Genomic DNA, 26,398 nt, shown 5'->3' with positions numbered 1-26,398 from the left:
GGAGAGGAAGAAGCGGAGTGGCCCGGCTAGAAAAACGTGTGTCCACTAGCGACTGTGTGCGTGCGAGTATGTGAGTGCGAAGAGAGCGAGTGTAGGGAGGCAGACAGATGAGTTGACACAGCGGCCGAAGCAGAGCAAAAAGCAATCAAGGTGGAGCAAGAGGAAGAGCCACAAATGGGGATACCGTTGCACTGTATCTATGTGAGTGCTACTTCAGGCCATCAATATCGATATATCGATGGGGCATGCCAACTACAGTACAACCTGTCCAAGTGAATCACCATTATAAGTGGAACCCATTGATGGGCCAAAAATATAAAAATGTGCAAGAACAAATATATGTATTTAATATGGCTTAAAAGATACTGACTATAGTAAAAACAAAATTAACACAGTGTTAACATATTTAGTTAAAAGGTATAAACAAGAATTACTTTTATATTTTACGAATGTCTGATTTTACTTTGATTTTACTGGTGTTGTTACCGAGTTTAAATGTGAATTTAAAATTAAGCGTTTGCTAAGGAAAAGTTTCACAAACTTAGCCAAGATCAAAAGGTTTAAATTTTTTAAAGTTATAATTACAACTTTAAGAAAAAACTTCTCAAATTTTTCACAGTAAATCCAAGTTTAATGATTTTCACTTGAATTAAATATGGTAAAAAAATTTAGTAAATGCTTTGCAATTCGATTTCTCCAATCGCAACAATAACAAAATGTGAATAGAGAGCAGCGAGAACGTCGACTGCGGCGACAGCAGAGCAACTGTAGCAGTGTTGGCCATTATTTTATGGCAGATGGACAAACTCGGGGGTGTGAATAAAAGAGGGGGAGGTAAAGGATGTGGAGGGGATATCGCAGATTGTCTCCTGCACAGGTGCAAAATGTGCGGCGCTGCATCTTCCGAATAATGTTGGCAACACTGCAGCACCAATACATACACAAAATATATGAGACGCGCGATACTCGAAAGAAAAAAAATCGAGGTAAAACACATTTTTTTGGAAGTAAAAAGCGGGGGCAAAGAAAATGGCGAGCAGAGCAGGACAAAAGAAATCAAAAGAAAAAATCAACGCGATGATTAAAATCAAACATCATAATGAAGGCGAAAACCTAAATTAGCATCGCGCACAAACACACACACACACGCAGTTGAGGTCCATTTTTAATTGTATTAGACGGTTGTCGCTCACACTTTTGCATTTGATTTTCGATGTTCTCCGCCAACTTCGCCATTAATTAATCGCACATACACACACATTAGCCACTCACATACAGCCACAGAGAGAAATGCACTTGGCACTGCGAAGGAAAAAACAATTGAAATTGTACATAGGCTGCTGTTTTTCAGCTTTTCTTCTTCGTCTCGCGAAATACATATTTCTTTTGCATTGCCGTTTTTCTTCTCGTCTCGTCGCTCGTCTTCCCTGCTATTTTTGCTCTCTTTTTCTCTCGCCCTCCGCTCTCTTCTTCTTTGAACATTTTTTTCTTTTCAAGTGTCTCCGCACAGGGCTTTTCAAATGCATTTTTTGCTTAAAATACGTTCAATTCCGCTCGGATTTGGTGCTTTTCCAGTTGCCGGCAACCTGAAACGCGTTTTTCCGCTATTTTTCTCAATTGATTTGCACTTTTAGTTACCGTTTAACGCAAAATTCTAGCAGCAATTTTCAAGACAACGCGACACACACATCAAAGACCTCCATTTTGTTTTGTTGTTGTACGCTAGAGCTGGGCCAAAAATCGACATTTAGTCGATAGTTTCGAATGGAAGGCAGCCAGACTTTGGACATCGTTCTGAATTACATACTAAAAATATACCGCACAAAATAAATAAGGTGGCAGCGCCATGGTGTTAACGGATCAGAATATATCTTCTTTTACACATTTTTAAATTAAAACTTCAACACATATTGTATACATACCGTTTTGTCTTTGCAATTTTTTTTTTCAAACAAAAAATATCAACATATTAGTAAAAAAAAATACCGTAAACCTTTCTTCCAGTCGAAGAATTTGTAAAAAAAAGCATTTGACAATCCAAATTGTTTGGTCAATTTACACAAAAAGGTTTATTATTTGGTTATACAGAAGGCATTTCCTATAAAAAAAAGCATTTAATATGTGGTGCTAAGCCATTTTCAGTCGTTTATTGGATTGCTTATTTTCATTTTTAATTTCCGATTCATCCTCTTCTCCTATTTGCGTTTCCAGACCCTCCATTTCATCGTCTCCCTCGCTGTGGTCGTCCTCTGAGCTGCCTGAGAATACAATAGGTCCATTGCCCTTTACAAACATGATGGTTTTGCCGATGCGACGCGACTCTGCCCTCAAAAAGAGTTGCCGGCAATGCCGATCCACAGCGTTCTTGCCTTGGTCCTCCGATAATCCGAAAATAAAGGCTCTAGATGGTTCAAGAAAATGAAAAAGAACTGAACGATAATATATCTAGCGAAGATCTCACAGATTGGCCACATCGTAGGGTCCTCTTAGCTGGAATTCGTGCGTCGCTCCACTACTGAAAATGATGTTCTTTGACTTTCCTTTGGTGCAATAGTTCTGTGCGATTTTTATTATGTCCTTCCTGTTATTCGAATCGGCTATAGCTGGGGCGTATTTGATCTCGAAGAATAGGCCCCGACGAACGGCCACCAGGTAGGCTTTCCGATTGACCGAAAGACGTGATCCAGCCACAGGATCAAAGCTTATTAGGTCTCCATTGAACGCGGTGCAACAGTGCTAAAGATAAACTATCTTAAAAGTAGATCGCAAGAGTAATTAATAGTTATGTACCGTCAAGGCAGCATCTGTTTTGGGCTGGCCAGCAATTAGATTAAACTTTCGCAGATTTTGGGAAACACTCTGAAAAATAAACTTTTAGTTATGGTGACTGATTTCAAACAACATGTTTATTATTAAATGTGTTTGTCTTCCAAAGGCTAAATAAAGATACATTTAAACTGGTGCTGTGTAAGAATTTCGAAAGGTCTATTAACTATACACTTTTGGAGATGTTAAATGATAATGTTTAAACCTTTATAGCTTATACGCTTAAATAATATATTAATAACTACAATATATATGTAAATGAAATTATGACCCTTGTGATTTTCTTTTAGGATTATAAAAGGGTTGTAGCAAAAATAATGTACATTTTAGCTATTGCTGTAAGTTTAAAAAACCTCCAAACGGCCTTTGAACTATTTTACATTACTATAAAATCTATACTATTAACTTATACACTCAATCTGGCAAAGCTATATTTGACAATAAATTAGTAATTAACTTACAGCGAACATGATTAGTAACATGAGTAAATGAGCTCACCATCGCATGCGCCACATTAACGTCCACGTAGAGAATGGTGATTCTCTGCAGGATCCTCAGCTTGTTCTGGAACTCCTTGCGCAGATGCTCAATCTTGTGGGGCTCGGGAAACATCTCGGATCCCCGTTTACCGGTCTCCTTTTTGCTGTGATCAAAACTCTGATCGATTGCGATGGTTTTGTAGCCCACTGGAAAGAGTTATTGGTTGATAGTGGGCAGAAACATTTCAAATCTTCCACTTCTACTTACATTCCACCAGCTCGTTGAGCAGGGCCCTCATCACCGAGTCGTCCTTGTTATAGGCAATGCTTAAATCGTAAAATGGCTTTGTTTGCTCCATGTTTATTGGTTTGTTTTGACTTTCGGCCAAAGCGTGCAACTAGTGTCTAGAGTGGCCGTAGCTAGTTACAGAAAAACGTGTAACAGTGTGGCTGTTCTATCAGAGCTGGCAGCTAGTATTTTATTTTTTTTCATTAATAAGTATTTTTAGTAGTTATTAAATTAATTAAATTTATAAATTGCAGATATGTATATTACTTTAAGTAACTTCCCTATTCCGATTAAAATTACAGGTATTACATCCATATCTAGGTTTATTATGGGTCATCTTTGTTACAGCTCTGGGAAAAGTTAATGTCAAAGCGAATCCTCTGCATCGACTGCAGTTGTCGCGGGATCACCAGTTGGATTTTCAGAAACGTAGTGGATTGCCTCGAACTGCTTGGCCTTGGCCCTGCGTGATTTGATCAGGATTCCGTGGCCGGGACAGTCACGATCGGTGCTGTAGCACCTGTCCTTGCAGCAGACGCGGCACAGCCGGAACTCGCACTTTGATCCCTGGGGGTTGGCGCACTCCGTGCAGTACTCCAGTCGCCGCTCGTGCCGATGCTGGATCTGGGCCTCCGTTTTGCCGGGTCTCCGCTGGCGTCTGCGCAGTTTCTTCATCCGCTTGCGGGATATCTCGTTGCCGTCCTTGTCGAAGTACTGCCGCTTGGCTCTATTGGGATCCGCCGCCTCGGCCACCTTTTCAGCGATCTTCTGGCGGTGGGATTCGGGCGAGGCGCGAATATAGGGTTGGCACAGCCAGGGGGCTAGTGGTAGTTTCTACAGGAAGTCAGGAATATCGTTAAAATAATAGTAGTTTTTTTAGCTTATGGAAATAGTAATTCAATTAGGATGCAAATTTTGCAATTTTAAGTTTGAGATAAATAACCAAATAACAATCCAAACGTAAATTTAGACATTTGGTTAAACAATAAATTTAGACGAGATAAAAGAAAAAGAACCCAAACATTTGGAAAGCAAAGTAAACTGATGAATTAAAAACTAAAGTCTTTGGGAAAACTTACATCTTCCTCTGATCCAGCAGCCAATTCTTCGGGTTCATAGGGCACCTCGCCCTTATGGAAGGGTTCGTATTTGGCTTGTACCTCTTGCACGACTGTTTGAAATTGCACTAGCTGATTGGCAGTAGCCAGATCTTGTCGAAGTCCAGCGTTCTGTCGGATGTTCATACTAGAAGAGAGTAGTTCATAGAGTAATTGTCTATAAATTCGGGATCAGTTGAACTTTACATGTGGTGGAAAAGCTTGAAGAGATGTCCCCGTATGTAGGAGCTGGGACAGGGATGCAGGTACACGAGCTCTAAGTATTCGTTGGCCATTTGCCAGATGGGTGGCGAGAGTCCCTGGAATATGGCCGGATTGTGGAGATTACCCTCGGCGCTCATCACGCCATCGACGCCCGTTTCCGCCAAACAGCGGTGCACATCCTCCAAACCAAGAATGTTTCCGTTGGCAAACATGGGTATCTTAATGTGCTGCCGCACTTCCTTTATGTAGCTCCAATCGGCCACGCCCGTGAGTGGTCCCTTCTGCTCCCTGGTTCTCCCGTGCACTGTGAGCAGCTGACAACCGGCAGCCTCCAGCATCTTGGCATATCTGATGGTCTTATCGAGGTCCTTGAAGATGCGAATCTTGCACGTCACAGGTATGGATAACTTTGCGTGCAAGGTGCTCACTAAAAATTGGAAAAAGGGTTGGCATTAACAAAAATTACTCAATTGTGAAGGAATCCACTTACCAATCTCCGTCAGCAGTTCCCACTCGTCCTGCAAAAAGGAGCCGTAGTGACCCCTCTTGGCGATGGCCTGCGGACAGCCCAAATTAATGTCCACCGCATCGCAGTGGTCCTGGGCCAAAAGTGTGGCCTCCAGAATTTGTTGGGCGTCGTTGCCGCAGAACTGGATGATCAGGGGCCTGTCCTCCGGACACGTCTGCAAAGCATCCCTGCGATACTTGGGATCGGTGGCAAAGAGGTTCGCATGGTACATGGGCGAGTAGCAGAGTTCGGCGCCATATCGCCGGCACAGCATCCGCCAGGCCAGCTCACTCTGGTCGACCATTGGTGCCACAACATAGCGTGGAGATCCCAAGGTTTGGCGGTAGAAGTCGTATCCACTAAGTTTGGAAGTTCTGTTTGCTGCCATCACATCTTCATCGTTCACCATGGCAAATGGACTTTTTCTTCTGAAAGGAACAGGAGGAATATATTAATTTGTGGATTCAACATGATAATAGTAATAGTTTGCTTCCCTCAGGCATTTTCTAGGAAACTCTTGTCAATGATTAATTATTATACTATATATATAGGTTACTAATTTTTTTTTAAATGTTTTTGTTTTGGAAATTGTATTTTCAAGAAAGTCCCCTAATAAAAGGTCAATTTTTCTGTTTATTTGCTAATAATTTTGATTTTTCAATGACAGCTAAATAAAATAGTCTTCCGATTTTTATGAAATTAATTATAACATTTAAAAGTCAAATATGAGCATGATTTTCATAACCAAAATTGGTCAATCATTAAATCATATAAGAGCAAACTTACTTATATGTATTAGAAGACAAATTGCTACTAATTTTTAATTTTAAACCTTGGAAATGCCCAAAATCGATTTAAAATTTCCCCGGTGGATTCTACTTTTCCATGCGAACTGGTTGACAAATTCACGCAATGCAGTCAAATATTGTGGCTCATTTTTTAGCGGCTAGAAAGGGGAATGAATTTCCCAAAGCACCCACGCATTTTCATAGCCAGCTAATTAGCGACACATTAGCAACGACTGGGAGCGGCCGAGCGACTGCGAAAAAAGCCACGCACAGTTGGGAAAAACCAAACAAATTTGCATTGGGCTGTTGACAGAATTTTACACACGAGAAAAGCCAAATGCTAAAGGAAAAAAGGGGTGTGGCAAAGGTAGAATTTAAGGTATTACAAGGGAGCAGTCATGCAGATTAAAACTTAAAAAATATTAAATTTTATTATTTTAGGTTGGTTAAAATTTAGAAATACGTTCTTTTGTGAGCGTCTTAATACAAATTAAGAAAATATATAGCTAAATAATGACTTTAGTTAAGGTTATTAATTACTAGACTTTATTACGATGAGTTCTTCTCTATTCATTGAAAGGTATTTTTTATTATTTTCAATTTCACTTTTGTTGCATCTGCGATTGCGAAGGCAATTATACCAATTAATTCACAATGACTACCTTCATGGCGTTTTTCTTTAATATCTTCTTCAGCTGCCCATTTTTTACTTTTTCTGCTGCAATTCGCTTTCGTTTTCGGGGCTTGGCCCAGTCAGAGAAGCGTGGAAATTGCGTCAATGCACAGCAACAATTACGAGAAAAGCCAAACAGCAACAACTGCCACAAAGCAAAACAATGGTGCACTAATTGAGTTGTTCAAGTTGTGCATGCAATACAAAACTTTAAACTTTAAACCCTTTTTCCAGCAGCTTATCGAATTTTCAACATGCGTTTTCAGATAGGATGGCACTTAACAAAGGGACAAAGAAAAGTTAAAAGTTAAGCCTGAAATAAGTACTCTGCAATATGAAGTCTTGAAGTTTTTGATTTTTATTATATCATAGTCAATTAATTTTTTATTTTTAAGAATCGTCACTGATTTTTTAATGGACAGTAATCAGTACTATTTATTTAACCACACATTTTTTTTTCAAGTTTATGGATGAAGAAACTAGAAACATTTAAAATCATAATATGTGAGTTCTTAATATATATATATATAAGGAAAGCAACATATTCCGAGTTATTTTCGATTTATTGCCTTTACCTAGCTGACGTATGGTTACGAAACGCTCTTGCATATTTGCACACCCGAAAACAAGGTAACCTGTAGGCAACTTGCAGAACAACTTGCATAACTTTGGCCGATTCGAAATTTACTTTGGAAACACTCGCACACAAACAGAAGAGGGAAAAAAGTTTATACATTGAAAGTTTACTGACCGGAAATGGCATGCAATTTTATCAATGGCAAGGGGAGATTTCCATCGCTCCCTTCTCGGGATTATTTTACTCGGTATCCAGGACTTTTCAGACTTTCCTGTTGCTTAACTTTTTTCGCTGACAATGCACAGAACCATTTGAAGCCAATGGCTGTGAGTAATTAATGTTTAAATGGCCGGGAAACTTTTCCGCCCCTCGGAACGTAAATTGCATAAGAACTGAAATGAACCGAAATAAAGTGCAGGCCCCAAAAAAAAGAGGGGCCTGGCCGCCAGCTGTTGGCTTTGTCATAATTATGCCCAAGTTACAACCAAGATGTCCATGGGGATTACGAGGAGCTGGAAGAAGATGGGGAGCCGGGGCTCAGGGCATTTTACAATTAAGAACTTTCCTTGCGAACAAAACCAACTGCAACATGAACAAGTCTGTAAGTGTCGGCAGATTGTATGTAAAGTGATTTACAAGTTGCAACGAAAATTACAATCTCATTTTTTATTATTTGCCAAAATGTTAAATAGACCACAAATGTTGGCCTAAAATATTCTACTCTGGTAAAAAAAAAACGATGTAAATCCAAGTATTTCATAAACAAACTCAATTAAAAATTTAATTTAAATTTAAGCCAAGTCAAACATAAATATAATGCTTTTAAAGAAACTTGACTTTATAAAACAAATTCTTAACCAAAGTGAAACTTGTTTACAATTAGTATCTTGTAGAATCGTATACCCAGAATTCTCTGTTTTATATTTTCCTCTCAAGTAGACATACATATACAGATGGGCAGCCGCAGAGTGGCCAAAAACCAAAAACCACTGTGCAAAATGTGCAATTGCGTAGACCGCAGACAATTGCACTTTGTATGCCGATGTTGGTTGGGAGTAATTCGAGTAAATCGAGTAATTCAGTCTGTAGCCGACACTGGCAATCTCAAAGCCTTTCAAAGCTTTCGATTTCTGCGGTGCCTGGTAAGAGATAATTAATAATTTCCGCACCAATTAGGGCGCACCAAGAGCAAGAGCATGGCCACAGCGCTTTCGGCTTTCACTGGACATGCAATAACCAAAGGGGGAGGCACTGGAGCTTAGAAGACCGCCTTAACCCTCAAAACCACACATCGCATGCGGTGGAAATTGGCCCAGAGTACTTCTTTTCCAATTTTCAAATGGTTTTACCGACAAATCCGAAATGGGGCAGGAGAGTGTATTTATCAAGTTTTCACCTTGGTCAGTCTTTTATTATTTAAACACAAAAACAATTAATTCGTATTACCTAATTTCAAATTTCCCTGTGTTTTTCCCATAAGATTTACAAAGAATAAAGTGTTTAAAGGAGGCAAACACACTCGAAATGGCTGGGCCAGCTCTAGCTCCAGCTCCAAATATGACCTCATTCCCACGCACACGCCCATAAGTTTTCCATGAATTTTCCTTCCTTTACGCACACAGCGAAAAGTTTATAAAAGAATGAGGAAAAACTCTACAAAAGCAATTGCAATACCCTCTGTCAGGATATATTAAAAATTTCCTTTGTTTATGTGCTTAGTTGAAAAGATATTTCAGTTTTTACATATTTTATTCATATCGCTTGACTTCTGTTAAAAAGTCTTATTGTTTTTACAGCCCTAGCAATAAGAAACGTTGTTAAAAATGATTTGGGAAATTAATTCAAAGCGAATTCGCATTTCTCTGTTTAATATTGTAATTGACATAAAACGAAGATTATTCTCTGTAAGTTTATGTTCAATGGCACTTAAGCTTCGGCTATTCGAAGTAAAATTCCTTTCCCCTTTTGTTTCTTCTGCTCAGCAAGTTCAATGAAATTTCAAGTGGTCAAGGATGGTAAGTGGGTTCCTGGGTTCCAGGAAAAAATGGGTTGGGGCAACCGTTTGTTGTGGTCTGTTAAAGTGCAGGCTTGGCCACACCGTTAAACATGCAACTGGCGACTCCCCGTGGCGTGATGGCGATCAAAATGAAATATAAAACTCTCTCTCTTGCAAAACAAACAACCAAAAAAAAAGCCACACAAAAAACATTCATAAACGTTGTGTTGTACCCGAATTGGTTTTCAATGAATCCTATCAATTGGCCGCGAGTGTGCCTATAAAGTCTGCAAAGTGATTAAAGTTTTGCAGATAGAATATCAATAATCAAACACGCAATATTATTTACCAATATTAATAATTATGTAATATGTATACCAATTAAGTTGTAAACCCATTTTTTGTTTAAGAGTCTTGGTAATTTTGTATGCACTTTAATTTATACAAGCTTTTAACTTGTAGATATCTAGGTCCGATTTTTGATAAAACTTAGAAATCGGTTGGAAATTTATCCTCTTAAGTCTAATTTTAGTTTACCCGTGATTTAAAAGCAGTTACGCCCAGTTACGCTTGTCATTTCTTATGCAAGCGGGTCAAAGTCAGGGCACTTGGACCAGCTGGCCGTCCCGCCCCTTATTTCTCCGCCCTTGTTTGTATGCACAGGGAAAAATGTCAAAGACACAAATAGGTGAAGGGAAAAAATGGTACAAAGGTAAATAAGGCGATATTACATATCATTTTGTGACTCATAACACCAGAAAAGTAACTAAAATAGTGTTAACCAATATATAAAATATTGATAGAAATCTAGTTTACAACGCCATTTATAAGACTTGGTATCCAAGATTTGTATAATTAGTTTGCAATGCTAACAGATTTATTAAAGGAAATATAGACTAAGGAATTTTTAAGGCTTGAGATATGAAAAAAGTATAATTATTTCCCAGTTCATGCTCCTGTTTCTCGAACCATGTGAGCTGTATGTACAGTCCATTTGCTGACGTAATAAACCATAATAAAAGGGCGAGGCGCGTAACAAGTCCGCATTGTGCCCCTTTCAAGGACACTACGATGGCAGCTTGCCCCCAAACGAGGCATGGGCAAAAACTGGAAGAGATGTGGCGTCGATTTGGCGTCTTCGACTGGGCGTTTCCTCGCCAGCTAGACACAATTGAAATTTGGCCAAGTTTTGAATGCAGCTCTCATCTTACAAGAGGGTCCTTGTTTCGTTTGCGCTCAAAACTTTCCATCTTCACCTGTAACCTTTCCAAATTGGTTTATTAATTAATTCTGGCGCCTATGCCTCGGATTGAGGGTTCTTCCGTTTGCGCGCATCCTCTTTCTCCAGTGGCCCCCGTTCTTTAATGTTGTTTGCACACTTTTGATGAAATTTTATTACACACACAGCTCATTAGGACTAATGATGCTTGTTACCTGTCAGCCTTGATTGAGATCAAGCTTACACAGAAAAAACGCTTTCAAAATACGAAAAATATTTCCGTTTTCGTAACTAAATCAATAAACTGGAAACTATACTTCTTAGCCAACAATAAATTAAGTAGGTCAGGCTAAGTATTTCTTAAATATAACACATAACAATATGACAAAAAATAGAAGGCTCTTGATGATTAAAATAAAGCAAGAAGCTGACGTAAGAAATAAAATGGAGTGGAAGGATAAATTGTAAAACACTTTTGTTTTCTAAGTAAAAATGTAGCTATTAGAATTAAATTGAAAAGAGAATTTTATAGAGCATTTTAAAATTGTGAGTTATTTAACATTTAAGTTGGGAGCCAAGTATATGATTTTTTCTGAATGACTAAATGAATTAAAAATGAATTTTGTGATTTTTGTACCATCTTAAAAGTTTATAGTTACATGTCAGAATTTCTATATTTTTTTATCTCTGTGTAAAGCAACTTGAGACGAGACCCATAGTTGAGACTGTGGATGAGGAAGAGTCGTTGAGCCCAGCTGCAATGACGGTAATGAAGGGCTCCAGTTGGCCTTGTATGGCATACAGTATATGTATATACTTCACATGGAAGATGCGGATGGGCCAAGCAAGCGTGTGTTCCACAATGTGCCTGTGCGCTTAATTATATTTGTATGCCCAGACGATGACGTTGGCGGTGATAAAACCAACTGTGGCCAAATGGCCAAATTGAACGTGAATTTTACTGATTGACTTTCAGACAGAGCGATGCAGTCAAGAGTTAGTTAGGGAAGGGAAAACGGAAGTTTTCCTTGGAAAACCAAAGCTTTATGGTATTGTCGTTCGATACGCCCCGTTTTGTCTCATAGCTTAGAAACTATTTGGAAATCGATTCTGCTAATATTCCTGATTGAGTACTTTATATGGTCAGGCTAAGGAAAAGCTAAATTGATTTGAAATAAGTATGAAACAAAAAATTTGCAAATAAAACACACGAAAATGTGACAGTATTACAACATTTAATTGAATATTTAGCAGAACAACCCAAAAACCTATTTGAATTCGATATACACCGATTTGAGTAAATGTTTGGCTTTGTGAGAACATTTTTGGTAGTGAACTACTACTTCAACCGCTGCTGTAGGTACACACTCGCAGGCAAGCACTTAGACACTCCCAAAACGATACATCCTTCGGAACTCACAAATACACGCTCCTTGTGTTTATCTGTTGCAAAGTGAGTAGAAGACAAACAAGTCAAATGACACGTTCCCATAAATCCCCGACATTTTATTGCCAACGCGCTAAGCTCTGCGTCTGCGTCTGTGTGGGTGTGAGGTGTTTCTGTGTGCGTACGGAAGTGCGAGTGTGTGGGTGCCGGTGCGTGGGTGTGAGGTGTGAGGATGTGTGAGTGTGTATCATGCGTGTGATTTGTTTTGGTGAGGCAAACACATGACAAGACAAAAGGCAAACAGGAAACATAAAATGACAAAAACAATTTATTTGGTAATTTACGTGCAAGTATTTGCATAAATAATAAAATAAACAAGCCGAAAGGCTGAAACCATAAAGGAAACATAATAAGAAATTTTAATGATTTTTCGGCAGATGTCCCAATAAGTTATTGATTATTGGCAGGATAAATTGCTGGGATTTGTCCAACATTTATTGAAAAATACGCAAATAAAGTCCTTTCGCATTAAAAAAATACAGTTATGAAAAGAAATAAATGCCATAAATAAAACATACATACCTCTTGCCGTTACCATCGTAATTTATATTTTTATTTGTATGAAATTTATTATTGTTCATACTGAGTATAATTAAAATCAACTATTCTGAATTAAAAAGTTATTAGTTATCACTTTTAAAGACTTCGAAAAAATAATTGCTTTAGTAAGTTATAAACATTTATTACGTGCAATTTAATTTTAATCATTATTGCTCGCTTAAATAAACGACAAAAAACGTACATACGGAAAATATCTTTCAAACACCTTTGAATTACGCATACGCAGGGTGGACAAGGGGATAAAATGATCCACATGTCCCAAATGACTGCTTCGTTAAGTAAGTTCTGCAAATGGAACCACTGCGGAAAATAAAATGGTCTACACGTCCGAGGCAATATCCCAAAGCTCCTTGGCGGCCCCAAAAACTATTCACCATTTCACTGGCCTGGTAAATATTTAAAATGCCAATGAAAGGGGGTCAAAAGCGTCCTCTAAGCGACCACAATGGGCAATAATGACCCACCTCTTTGCCACCTGGTGGTCAATGATTGTTTTATGGCTGACGTAAACTTTTCTCTAGAAACTTTTGTTCGGCTCTCTTTTTAAATTATTGAAGACCGATTTTTAAGCCAGTTAGCTTTTAAGAGAGCGGTGTAAATAAAATTCTTGCTAAAATATTAAACAAAAATACAATCAACTTTATTTTTTTTTTTTCGATTAATCCATTTTTATTTTTTATATTATATAGTACAAAGCATAGCCCCAAATGTTTTCTAAATTGTTTCAACACGTTTCTGAAGCATACTTATTTGCGTTTTCGTATTTTCTTGTATTTCATTAAAATATCTGGCGACAATCCTCATATTCATAAATATCTTGCTTCTTTGCTTATTTCGATTTGTTTTATAATGGACATTGTTAGCTGGAAATTTTATCAAAATATATTTTGCTTTTATAATTTGTGCTTCTAATTTTACATAAAATTGGCTGGGCTAAATTAATACAATTATTGTTTTATTTTTCAATCTTTTACTGGTTTTCGTACATTATTTTTCCATTTTCATGCCACCAATTTTCCAGTCTCATACACATTTTTTATATTCCTTATGTTTTCTTTGTTCATTTGTTTTAGCTTGAGTTCAAGGGCCTATCTGGAAAGTCATTAACTAAATTAAACTTAATATTAGATGGGGCGAGGCGGTCGGATTCACCTATGTCTGTATGTTCTGAATATTCCACTTGACTGAGAATTTAACAAAAGAGCCGAGAGCCCGAAGTTCGTTGAACCAACCAAAGAGGAAAAGGAAAAGCAAAGCAACTGAAAATGTCATTGCAGGCGCATAGCAAAATAAAAGAAGTAGGTGGTGAGGCCAAGTGGAGTCGGATTTGGAGTTAGCTTAACAACCATTGTTAATAACAAACCCGAAAAAGAGGAGGGCGCAAAGGCAACTGTCTGGACTGATGAGACGTCGCACCCAATTTGGGGCCTATCAATCATAACATTTTTCCATATAAACAGGCAACCTGAGAAATTAGACAAATTTCAAAGAAGGCGTTGCTAGCACACTGAAAAAATTAGTAACAAAAGTCAATAAAATTTAGTAGGCGATATTTGTGGAATAGAAAAGGATTAACGAAAGAAAGAATTTAAATATTCTACTCTAGCACTCCTAGAATAAAAGTTCCTTCAAGTATAAAAGTTAAATATTATTTTAAGACATCTTTTTGCCGTGTTTTTTTGTCTCTCAGCCAAAAATGTAAAACATTTTCGTCTTGCATGTCAAAGAAGTATTCAAACGGCAACAGGAAAATGTTTTATAATTGATGCAAAGCAATAACCAGGGCAACAAAAACAACAAGTGCTCATGACAACAAAAACACAAGCAAAAGTAAAGTTGCATTTGTAACCATAGGGAAAGTCTGTCGAGTGACAGAACCGACATGGCCAATATTACCAAGAATATTTTTGCTTTATGTCTCGTAAACAAACTCCACAAGCGGGAATGAAACTGAAAAGTCGAGGGCGTTGCCTGGCACTTTTTTCCTATCCCCTTTTTGGGGGCGTGGCCAAAAAACAGGAGCAAGAGAACATGACACGAACATCCAATTAAAGTCGAATATATTTTTATACAAATAAATACGCACACACACCTGGTCTGGTATTTTTGTTGCTTTTATCATTTTATATCCATCTGCACAGCAAAAAGTAAAGAGAAAATCATCAAGATCCTTCAGGTGGTGTCTCCAGGTGCTCAGGTGCATGCACATGGACAGACGCCTCTGAGGTTTGACTGTATGGTCAGAAAACCGAATGAATTTTTGATACATGACTGATAACAAAAAGCAAAAAAAATCCAAAGCAAATGTTTTTTTTAAGCGGAGAGCATAGCAAAAAGATGGCCACAGAGTGCTTCCTATTTTAAATTCAAACTTGGGTAAGCTTTTATGCGATACAGTGTCTAAAAAGAAGAGCATAGAAAAAACGAATTTATCAAATATTCATAGACCAAAAAATTGTAAATATGTTTTTGTACCTTCGATTAAAATGTCTAAGGAAAAAGCACAATTATTTAGTAAGAAATCAAATATATTGAGATTCCCTTAGATTGTGTTTTATGGAAAAGTCACATTGGCCGCTTCCCGACTCTGCTATAAAACAAAAACACGCAAAGCATAATATGTGGCGCACATGTCGGATACATAATGAAGCATGAAGGCTTCTGCGCTCGTGTCTCCAGACAGCAGGTGCAATTCTAAATGTTAACGCCAAGACCCATCAAATTAAACAATTTCATACACACACAACTGCACCCACATCCTGACTCAGACCCACACATACACAGAGCCATAGAAGAGCCCTCAAAAGTATGCATCGACTTTGGCTTGCGGAAATAAACGAGGAGAAATGCTAAAGGCAAGAAAATTGTTGCTCCAGCTGTCAGTGCAGCCAAGAATGAATCGAAAATTCATTTATAAGTCGTTGCATTATGTTATTTTCTGTAATTTTCCAAGCGTCTGTCTCTTGTCACTGCAACTGAACTGAGTTCAAAGCATGTCAGTCCGCCGAAGTCGCGCCTTTTTAGATACGGGCTCAATGACACTCTTCGCTCCGCTTTTCCGCCTGCCAGCCGTCTTTTGTTAACCCCATTCGTGTATTGCATAGCCGTGTTGGACAACAATAGTCGTGTTGATTTGCCGTGTGTGGAAGAGAATGGGGTCTCTATAATAAGCTTGCCATTTATTTTGGCCTTAATCCGTCGCCAGAGTGACTTAATAATTGGAAAGTTGGCAAAAAGGCTACAAAAAAGGAATATTTTATACAAATTTAGATTAAACTTTGGAATTATGCAGTCATAAGATAAATAGGTAGACTTTATTTTTAATTCTGGTTTAACTTTTTAAATGAAAAGTTAACTTTGTCAACAAATTTATCATGGTATAAAATAAATCGTTCTTAAGACTTAGATATTAATACGAAGAGTAAATGGGTATATTGTAGGGATTTAACTCAATCATATTTATAAAATATTTGAATAAGCTACTCAAATGATCAAAACCATTGAATCAGCATGAGGTATTCGATTTGCTACCTTATGAAAATCACATTAAAACCATACTCTTCAGTGACTGAGGCTAAATAAATTGATTCGGAATGGTGTCTGAAGGAAAAAACTAATCATACTCAACCTCGAATAGCTCTGCGGACACTTTTCGCACTGAAAGCGATTCTCTGTCTAGCAATCCATCTATCTGACACCACTGCCCTCCCACCGGTTAAAAATGGACTTTCCCGCTGTCAGATTCAATAACAAGAACCACCGACCGTGCGGGGAGGTTGATAAACACAAGAAGGACCACCTGAAACCCGGAGTGTCATGTGCGTAGTCGCTGTGACAGTCTATCCGTGTAGCTATCCGTTCTTTTTATCCGTTGAATCCTCAATAGCTGTCCGCCTGACAACTAAGGAGGATTGGATGTGAACTCACTCAATCCAAGCCCGCTTTTGACGCATTTCCATTTCCCTGTTTTCCAGGTCTGCCTTTCCTGACTTGTGCCGCATTAATTATTCAGGTTCGGCATATTTAATGGACGCAGAGACGGTCGTCAAAATCAGGTTTACAACCCATGACAATTGCCATCGGCAGTTGGTTGGGCTTACGGTTACCTCTGCACTTTTTGTTTAAATCGAATGAAAACATTTGCGTAACAATTTGGCAACATGCTGCAGTTGTGTCCTCGCCCTTTTTGCCCTCCTTGTTGGCTTTTGGCTACGGGATGACGCCAAGTGCACGGCTACACGAACTCAGATACAGCCGAAGCTTCAGCTGCAGATACAATACGTAATCACACGACGCCTGTGCTTACACATTTTCAAAATAAAAATCGATAAAGAGCAAAGGGGTGGGTGCGGCCAAAAAGAGTAAGCTCTAGGGGAAAAGTCACCCAACTTTAACTCTTTCACACATGCTGTTGCATATTTTATCAATTCAACTGCAAAGTCATTCAATGGATGCCAAAGACATGTTTAGTTGGAGGAAAAACAGTTGATGTAGTTAGGGACTAACAAGATCCTTTGCGGATGCAACAAAGTGTATGTAAAATCTACACAAAGCAGAGCACTTTTAAAAATTATTTCAATATTTTACTAAGCTGGCCGACTAATAAACATTGGCACCTAAAATATTCTTGTTTGTGTAGCTTATTTGAAAGAAAGAAACGAAAACTCTGTTGGAACTTTTAGATAAGAAAAGATTAGCTTAAATTTGTGTTGTGAAATCGTGTACATCTTTTATTGCCATTCAATAAATAAATAAATAATAAGTAGAAAAAAAGTTTTGTCTTAACAAAAAATAAGAAAACGTTCTTTAAAGTTAAACTAATAACTTGTCTACTTCAAACAAAAATATTATCTGGTTCAGCAAATTTAGGAATCTTTTATATTGTCTCTACAAGAAGCTTAAAAATCAGATATGCAATCCACAAATCAGACAAAGCACCACCGACCGAAAAAGTGATATTTGACGCATCAAATCGAATTTTCGCTACTCCTCCATGTGCCTAATTGATTTTAGTTATGAGTTTCGATGCTTATTAGCGGGTTAATTGATTTCCGAAACAGAACTGCGTGTGATAGAAGCGATTACGGCTAATGCTAAGACTAACCTAACGACTAAACGGAAACCATCCTTTCTAGGTGCTGCTCGAATTGGAGCTGAGGCTCTGCAAGGAGCTGTTGGATGCGGTCTTCCTCAGTGTTTCCCCTGCCAAACTGCACAGATTTTGGACCAGAAGCGCCGAAGAGTTTCCAGATCCCGAACTGCGGTTGAGCAGAGGCGAGGACGTGGCTTTGGCCGGCTTGGAGTTCGAGTTGACTAGGTTCTGGTGGTGGTGGTGGTGCCGCAGGGGCTGCGGCGAGGTCGGATTCGAGAGGCCGGACTCGTGGATGGGCGACAAAGTGGGCGAGCGAGTCCGCAAGAAGTGCTTCCGCCTTTGGCGGCGGTAGACATTCCCTAAGCTGGGCAATGTTCGGCTGTTCGTCTGGCTGTGCTGATTGTGTTGCAGATTGCTGGCAAATCCCAGAGACTCTGCCAACTCCGCCATCTCCTGGGTGGTCTGGTTCATTTTCCTCCTCGTCGGCGGTGGCAAGGCAGGCGGCAGGGTCAGCGTGTATGTGGTCACGCTGTCGTCCCTTATCACGGATGTGGGCAGCAGCATCAGCTCCTTGTGGCCGCACGAAGGACTTGTGCTGGTGCTCAGCTCGCTGCTCTCCAGGGAACTCCTGCTCGGCGAACTGGCCGGCGGCGTGGGCGTGGCGGTGGAGTTGGCATAGCCACGTGGAGCTGCCTGCAGCTGCAGCGGACGTATCTGATTCTGCTTGATGGCGGAGCCACCATGATTTTGATGCTGATGCTCCTTGGCCGCGATTCCATGATGGGCCCCATGACGACAGCGAGGTCGTCGATAGCGTCCCAGCAAACGCAGCATGTGTCGAAGTCGGGAGCTTCTTGGTGGCGTGGGAGTAGCTGTTGTGGTTGTCTTTGGGGGCAGTTCCTGATCCAATCCGCCGTTCAGGGTGCGTATGAACTGGATGGGCAGCTCTTGGGCATTCAGTTTGGCTGCTGCGGCTGCTTCTTCGCGTTCGCGAAACGTCAAGGCAGCTAGAAGATCGTTGGGCACATCGGGACTATCTGGCACCGAGGCGCAGCAGTTCCATTTCCTTCGCCAACGCTGGTGCTTTGAGATATTTCCAGCTGCTGTGGCCGAGGAGGAGGATCCCCCCGTTTGGCTGGTCAAGGTGCGAGTGCTGCTGCTTCCGCCGGCGCTGCTCACAGCTCCTGACGATCCCGCACCCGACCCAGAGCCCCTTCTTAGTCGGAAAGTGCAGAGGGTACACCGTTCGGTGTACTGGAGGTAAGTCGCTGGTCTCTGGGGACGGGGTTCTGCCGAGATCAACGATCCCTTCGCCACGCTGACCCTTCGCTGCAAGGAGCTGGCTGCGAAGCTGGAGCAGCAATGGAAGCTACTGAGCGTATCCTGCTCCACTTGAACTTGTGGAACTGTCTCCTCCAGCAGGGAGCAAACGTAGATGGCCTGCCGGCTCTGGTGAAACTCCCGTGAACTGGCACAGCAATGCAATCTCAGGGACTGCTCTGTTTGACCCACCGCCTCCTGTGACTGCTGATTGGGATGTGGGGCACTGGAGCAGCAGTAGAGCTGGGTGGTCGGCAGGGACTTGGACGGATTGTGTGGCTCGGGCAGGGAAGCCGAGAAGTGTACGCTGCCGTTCTTCGGAGCTCCCTCCACCAGCTGCTTGGCCTTGGCCTCCTGAGCCTGGCGATGGTTTCTGATGTACTCATAGGTGGTTAGTCCCAAAAATGAGATGTAGATGTGAAAGAAGCACAAGTGGAGCAGCAGCCCCGCACTCACGGCGGCAAGCAGACCCAGAACTCCCAAAAGGAGCAGAAAAATAGTTTCGTTGACTCCGATTCCTCCCACCACCACAGGCTGTGTGACCGTGTGATTCATCAAGCTTATCCCAGGCTGAGTTGTACTGGCTTCTATCAGGGCTGTGAAATTCTCCAGGAGAGTGGGTAGCGTGGATATTGTCAGGTTGGCCATCTCCTCATCCATTGTTTCCTGACGTTCCTCCTCCTCCGCCGGCTGCTGCTCCATTAGCATCATGGTGCCGTTGCCCAGGCTCAGGGTGATGTTGATGTAGTCGCCGCCATCCATTTGGTGGCTCGACCCCGAAGGGCACCAGTAGAAGCTCAACCACTCCGGCTGGACGTAGTAGAAGACTATCTGGGCCACCACGGCGGCCACGATGACCAGGGTGGCCACCACCGCACTCACTACGCACATCAGGAAGGCCACATAGTTACGCGACCCGATGCAGTGGTTCAGCCACTTGCAGTGGTGATCGAACTTGCCCACGCACTTGTTGCACACGGAGCAGTGCTTGGTGCGGCTCGAGGAGGTCCGGATGTTGCACAGATGGCACCGGCCGTTCTCGATCACGTGACTGTGCTTCGTCCGGTCGAATTCAGGGACGATGCGATCGTTGCGATGCACTCGCCGCAGCTCCTTGTCCGCCGGATCCGTCAGCAAAGCCGTCAAATGGGAGGCAATGTGCACCAGATAGAGGCCCGTGATCAGACCGTAAAGTGGTCCCTGGATACGCGCATGGAAGGCCGGTATAAGCACCCAAAAGCTGGCCACTCCGAAAAGGAGAAGCACCAGCCAGCCAAAGAGCTGGAGGGGATGCAGGGGCAGCTGCAGTCCGTGGAGGCGTCTTCCCTTTCTATGCTGGACATCAGCGATGTTATTTTGGTAGCTCACCAGCTGCGACAGCCGGCACAAGTAAAGCTGTTTCTGCCTTTGCTCAATTGGGTTCACTTGGTCATCGGGAACAAATGTGGTGGCTAGAGGAACTCCACTTCCCACGGACTGGGGTTTACTGACCACCGGAGATGCTACTCCCTTAACGGGCTCCGCGTTGCAGGAGTCCGTCAGACTGGCAGTGCTAATGGTTATGATGTGATCCGTCGTCTCCGTCCTGACTCCGTTGGCTCCTTTGGGTCCAGGTCTTAGCCCAGCTGTTCTTGTGGACATTGTGTTGTTGGATCTGGAGAAGATGGCTTGGATGATGATGAGGTGTGATGTGTGATGAAAGGTCCTGCTTGACAGATGTACATTACATTCGATGCTAAGCCTCGCCCTCGACAGATGATGCAATCCAGCGGTACAAAAGGTTTCATATAATTCCCAATCGATTTTTCAGCATCCTTCTTTGGTTTTTGATTACTGTTATAGAGTTTCTAAAGTTCATTTGCTTGGTTTTTCGTAACTTTCCCTTTAGTTTTGATTTTTACATTTAAATATTTATTTTTTTTTAAATGTGGTTTTATTATTGAACTTGTATTTTCGATAAACTTTCCGTTTGCACCACAAAAAGTTCATGAAATGCTTACACTTGTTTATTAATTATTATTGATTCGGTGTACACGGTTTATTCTCTTTATCTTTCAGTTCAATTTAATATTTGTTTTCTTTATTTTAATGTCCTTCTTTACTGAGTTGTCCTCTTTACTTCCTCTGGCATTTCATTTTACTGCCTTTTTCGGCTTTCTCTATTGTAGTCGCAAACTTTAATTTTTATTCATATCTCCACACAACTTCACTTTTGTTTTTTTTTTCAAAACGATTTTGTTGTTGACTTTGTGTTCTCTCTCGCTCAAAAAAACAATATAATTGTTTTGCCTTTGCTAGTTTCTTGTTGTTGTTGAAAATTGTGAATGGCGCAGTTAACGGTTCATACGTGAACGTATATTTATTTTTCGTTTTTATCTTTAAGTCCTTGCGGCTATTATTGCTGTGAGGGGGTGGTTACACTGGAGCGGGCGCAGAAAAGCAGGATGGTCGCCACCCCCTTTTTTTTTTGCGTGATTCCTGCTCTAGGATTTTCTTTTTCGTTTTGCGTTTTGCAATTTGTTTGACTGCCACACACACATAGGGGCACAGGCATCGCGCGTTAAAATTCCAGTAAAACAGGCGACGGTGCTCACGATTACCGCTACTTAAGCGCTTCAAAACGAACAACCGACTCCTTCAACCGACGCGACCATACGAATCAACTCCACGCAAAGTATCCAACTTGGAAGCTCGTGACGTTCGAGTGAATCGAACAGTGCTGCAACACTCAGAAAAAAATTGCTTGTAGCCAAAAACAAAATATGGAGACTCATTTTTAAAAAATCGAATTGACCCTAGTCCCTTGAGTATTATGTTTAGGAAATGATTTTCATTTTGTTAATTTTTTTGATTACATCTCTAATTCGTATTAAGTTCGTCACATTATTAAATATATAATATATATAAATAAATATATAATGAGGTAAAAATGTTTAATATGGTTTAATTGTAATTTTGTAAGCACCTCCCCACATCAAAAAAGTTTAAAAAAAATTGTGTTAGTCCATCCAAACCAAAACAAATTATTTTCATTTATTTACGGCTTACAGCAAGCCTGTTACAATGTTAACTAGTGTTCCAAACGAAAGTTTTCTCTCATTGTTCGAAGTCGCTCTCAAACTTTAACAAAGAGCAACGAGAGAAAGCCTCTCTCCATTGTAAGTGATTGAATGTCTCGCTTCAGCGAGTGAAGGCTGAAAGCTTCCCGGTTGAAAGCCGCACTCGTCAATTTCTAATAGACAAGCCAGATGAGAGTAAAAGAGAGAGCTTAAGACAGCTGTGTGTGGTTTTGCCGGCACCGTTTGTCAAATAAGGAGTATGAAAGGGGGTGGGAGTAAACAGTTTTGTTAGATACCATTTTTTGTAAACAATTTCCTTGCTATTGTAATTTCTTATGAAGTTCCTAACAACAACCCCTCCGTAATTGAATTCCGAATTATTATAATTTAAATCAGGGCTTAAGTGTTTTAATTTTAAATTTTAAAACGCAAAATATATTTCTTCATAAAAAGATGCTTAAAACAAAATAGTAAGAAAATTTCATATGGCCTGTAAAATCAAAATAATTTATATACATAGATATAGTTAGAGCCCAGGATGGCATGCCTAAACTTTTGATTTCCAAACTTGCCATCTCTTGGGTCCCGTATCAAAGCAGGAAGTAACTATTATATAACGTTAAATGGGACAGGAGTGCACAGAAGGCCGTTGGAGATTAGCACGCACTTTTCGTTTCTTCTTTTTTTTTCTGCCAGCACAATTTTTTATTTATACCATTCGGGGCGGAAAGAAAAGGGGGAGGCTGAAGGTGTTAGATGAAATGGAAAGCACACTCGGGAGAATATTTGGAGCACGTGCTGCAGAAAGTACGTTTCAGCACTTGATGTGATTTTATTTACATGGAAGATACACGATAGAGGGCGAGAGTGGGTTTTCCTTTCCAAGGAAAAGCCAATGCAGACATGCCGACGCCTGACCAAACGATTGGTAAATATTTATGCCCGAGATGTCGGCAATCTAGAGTTTTCCAAAGACGAAAAACGAGGTCATCGCTGGAGAAAGCGGGTGGAAAATAAGCCCAGATGGAGGCAGCGAAAGATGGAGATGGATAGTGAGGCGGGAATTTATGTAAGCCCCAGAGCAACGGCCGGGATTTGGTCTCGTAAAATCGGACCGCAAATTTCAAAAACAACTACCAAAATTATGCGTTTGGGTTATCAATGAAAGGACAAAGTTTATTTAATTTTGCATGCGATAAGTAGACGGAATTAAGGATAGTGGATGCCATTAGACCGTGGGCAGGGCTTAAGTTTAAATGATGATGACAGAATAGTGTTCAACTATGTTGTTATGTCAAAGTTATATTTTCTTCCGCATCGGTATAGAAACGCGTAAACCAAATTTATATTAAGAAAGAAAATCTAAAGGCAACAACGACCGAACAGAACCCCATCTACCATCCAAAATACTTTTAACCAATTTAGGGATGAACATCTAGTGAACCATCAAAATAAGGACAACAGAAATGACCCAGATAAAATGTTGGAAACAGGCAAAAATAAGTAGGCAGTTGATTATAGTTTAAAATTAGAAGCTCATTCAAAATTAGTTTTCACATAACGCTCAGAGAATAAATGTTGATTGTACACACGAATATTTTAGGGTAAAGTAAATTAAGAGTGGCAAGATGATCGATATTTTGTCGCTGCCGCGCCGGAATAAGGTGTCCGGAAATCCGGCCCTGCTGAAGATGATCTCCTACAAGACCGGACTGCCCATCAACAGTCTGCCAGGATGGGAGCTGATCCCCCTCAACTGCAAACTACCCATGCTCAAGTGTCCCGGAAACCAAGTAATATTCTCGAAGAACAAAATCGGACAGGATGTAAGTAACTCACGGCTTGAGGTCAAATTTGATGCTTTTGAATTGAAACCAATATATATATTTATATATTCATTTACTCCAGTTCAAGAGCGGTAAGCAGGAGTTCGAGTGCTCTGTTACCGAGCACATTCCCGAGTACAATCCACTGCACGACTCCAATCTGAAGACCTTCTACTCCAACGAGCGCAATCTGAAGCGTTTGCGGGAAAACGGCGAGATAACGCAGGGCAACGATGTGATCTGTAATCTAAAGGACTTTAATCAGCACCGCCAGGAGCTGCACAAATCGCAGCTGTACTATGTCTTGCAGGCTTACAAGCGACGCGAGTCGGAGCAATACGATCGCATGCTGATCGCCAATGCGGAGTCGATCACGAAGAAAGATCACCAGAACCTGGCCGCCCGACACCAGTGCACCGAGGAGGTTCTGGCCAGGAAGCAGCAGCAGGAGGAGGAGCGCCACGAGAGGAAGGTCCACTTGCTGAACATCACCTATGAGAAGTTCAAGCGTTTGGAGAACCTGGCCACCATGCAGAACATGCTGCTGGAGCACCGCAAGATGCTCACAAACATGCGCGTCACTGCCCACATAGAAATGTGTCAGGATCTGAAGCGGAAACTGCTGATCAAGCAGAAGAAGCTCTTCCAGTTCAAGAAAGATCGGTTCAACAAGAACATGCGGCTGCTGCGGAAACAGAGGCTGATGAAAACCACCGAGCACCAGATTCAGTCGTGGAAAAAGCGATTGGATGAGCGCATTGCCAACCAGCGCAGGATTAACTACCTCCTGCAGGAGGTGGAAAAGGAACGTGTTGCGTTCATCAACAGGCACAAGGCTCTGTACAGGGAGAAATGGCAGAGGATTCAGGACGAAATCAGGAGCAGAGCTCAGCAAGCCGCCATTGCTCGCCAGCCCAAGAAAAAGCGCCCCAAGAAGAAGAAGAAGAAGTCGACGTCGCTTCAGGCGCGAAAACCATCCTTCTGCGATGAGTACCAGGCCACCTTCGAGGGTCTATTGGACAGCGAGCTGTGCTACGCCTTGAATGCAGCCATCGCCATGGAGGGACAGACCGCTCTCAGCTTCGCCCCAGACGATCCCATCTACAAGGCGGCCCAGTACATACTCGACTACATCATAGCTGGCTTTAACGAGGACCTCAGCGAGGATGAGTGCGCCCTGCAGGTGCTGATATCTCGCATCAAGGACTTTGTGTGCGATGCCAAGAAATACGTTCACTATGTAAGTGGTTGACTGTAGTTCCTCTTGACTTCTTTGCCTTCTTTGACAAATTTCCTATTTTCCTATTTTCGTCCACTGCAGAAAGCCTATCAGATCATCGGCTTTGCTAGGGACCACAGGGCCATGGAGGTGCCGCCGTCGATGGCCAAGCCACAGAAGAACCATTCGCGCGTATCCCACGTCTCCTTCAGCGGCGTGGCCAGCACCATTGGCGTGGGCAGCTATGAGATTCACCCGTTCGTGGACGTCCGGCGCTGCAGCGAGCGTCGGGCCACACCGGCGGGCTCTTTGGCCTCGCTGGTGGTCAGCCAGATCGGGGAGCAGGTGATCCAGGACAAAGTGCGTCTGCCGCACCTGAACCGCAACCAGATCGTGTTCATCGAACACTATCTGGTGAAGTTCAAGCGCGATCTACTGGTGGGTCTGGACAAGCTGGTCTTTGCCGCCATCCAGTGTCACTTTGAGAACCGAGTGATGGAGGTGCGCGAAGAGCTCTTGCTGCTGGACAGAAACTACCTGTTCGACCAGATAGCCCAGGGCATCCTCAGCTATGCGGTCAATCCGCTCAACTACCAGTCGGTGCTGAAGCTGGCCGTGAGCGTTCTGTCCTGCGAAATCATCTGGGAGCTGCAGCAGACGATGCTCAAACCGGGCATCGATCCCCGGGGCCAGAATCACCCCGTGTCCTGCGGCACGGAGCGGGAACGCGAGAACCTGGCCCTGTGCATACCCTAGGATCCTGATTTTCAGTTGGGGGTGGATCCCTCGGTCTTGCGGAGATAATTTGTATAAATTACACGTGTGTGCATACTGTTTCAAGGCTCTGGGGCAAAATTTATGTGATTAGTCTAGTCGTCGTCCGTTTTCGTTGCAAATGCCAACAGTTAATAATGTTGTGTGAGTCCCAATTTAAGAACCCAATGTTTTTGTGGTTTCTCAAGTGGGTACAAATAAAATCAATGTATAATATTAAAATCAAACACTCACCCGTGCAACTGTGCAAATCTGTTAATAAATATTCACTATTTTCATCAGTTTCCGTGCCCAATTCATTCGTAAACACTAGAAAATTAAATTTTGGTCCAAAAGCGTGGAAGCAACAGCTGGCAAAACATGCAACCGGTATCGGTTATCGATAACTAGGGCTACACAAACATAACCCGTTTATCGATAGTT

The 26,398-nt window shown here is 41.5% G+C and overlaps 5 protein-coding genes across 15 annotated transcripts in view; 1 reads left to right on the top strand and 4 right to left on the bottom strand.

The window, feature by feature from the left end:
- LOC108148770 (serine-rich adhesin for platelets) overlaps positions 1–1,728 on the bottom strand; it is a 44,884-nt gene extending 43,156 nt beyond the window's left edge. For all 11 annotated transcript variants that reach the window (XM_017275980.2, XM_017275988.2, XM_017276021.2 and 8 more), the window contains exon 1: positions 1,639–1,728. The gene's annotated coding sequence lies outside the window, so the exon portion shown is untranslated. The remainder of the gene's footprint in view (positions 1–1,638) is intronic.
- A 314-nt stretch (positions 1,729–2,042) lies between these two features.
- Positions 2,043–3,792, bottom strand: LOC108148936 (ribonuclease P protein subunit p30). The gene is made up of 5 exons (XM_017276260.2): positions 3,574–3,792; positions 3,325–3,512; positions 2,791–2,859; positions 2,462–2,736; positions 2,043–2,401 (listed from the first exon to the last, which is right to left on the bottom strand). Exons 1-5 carry the CDS (start codon positions 3,662–3,664, stop codon positions 2,128–2,130), a joined length of 897 nt encoding a protein of 298 aa, XP_017131749.1. The 5' UTR covers positions 3,665–3,792; the 3' UTR covers positions 2,043–2,127.
- Positions 3,793–3,899: 107 nt separating this feature from the next.
- LOC108148927 (tRNA-dihydrouridine(16/17) synthase [NAD(P)(+)]-like) lies at positions 3,900–26,347 on the bottom strand. The gene is made up of 5 exons (XM_017276248.1): positions 26,210–26,347; positions 5,407–5,852; positions 4,899–5,343; positions 4,674–4,839; positions 3,900–4,428 (listed from the first exon to the last, which is right to left on the bottom strand). Exons 2-5 carry the CDS (start codon positions 5,831–5,833, stop codon positions 3,961–3,963), a joined length of 1,506 nt encoding a protein of 501 aa, XP_017131737.1. The 5' UTR covers positions 5,834–5,852; positions 26,210–26,347; the 3' UTR covers positions 3,900–3,960.
- Positions 17,790–21,915, bottom strand: LOC108148906. The gene has a single exon (XM_017276225.2). The coding sequence runs from the start codon at positions 20,736–20,738 to the stop codon at positions 17,817–17,819; it is 2,922 nt and encodes a 973-aa protein (XP_017131714.1). The 5' UTR covers positions 20,739–21,915; the 3' UTR covers positions 17,790–17,816.
- On the top strand, positions 23,619–26,256 carry LOC108148917. The gene is made up of 3 exons (XM_017276236.2): positions 23,619–23,982; positions 24,065–25,222; positions 25,304–26,256. Exons 1-3 carry the CDS (start codon positions 23,785–23,787, stop codon positions 25,955–25,957), a joined length of 2,010 nt encoding a protein of 669 aa, XP_017131725.1. The 5' UTR covers positions 23,619–23,784; the 3' UTR covers positions 25,958–26,256.
- Positions 26,348–26,398: the final 51 nt, after the last annotated feature.

This window comes from Drosophila elegans, unplaced genomic scaffold (genome assembly GCF_018152505.1).
Source record: "Drosophila elegans isolate 14027-0461.03 unplaced genomic scaffold, ASM1815250v1 contig_814, whole genome shotgun sequence".
NCBI classification, from domain to species: Eukaryota; Metazoa; Arthropoda; class Insecta; order Diptera; family Drosophilidae; genus Drosophila; species Drosophila elegans.
The sequence above is the reverse complement of the archived record's forward strand: the minus strand, read 5'-3'. Positions and strand labels throughout refer to the sequence as shown.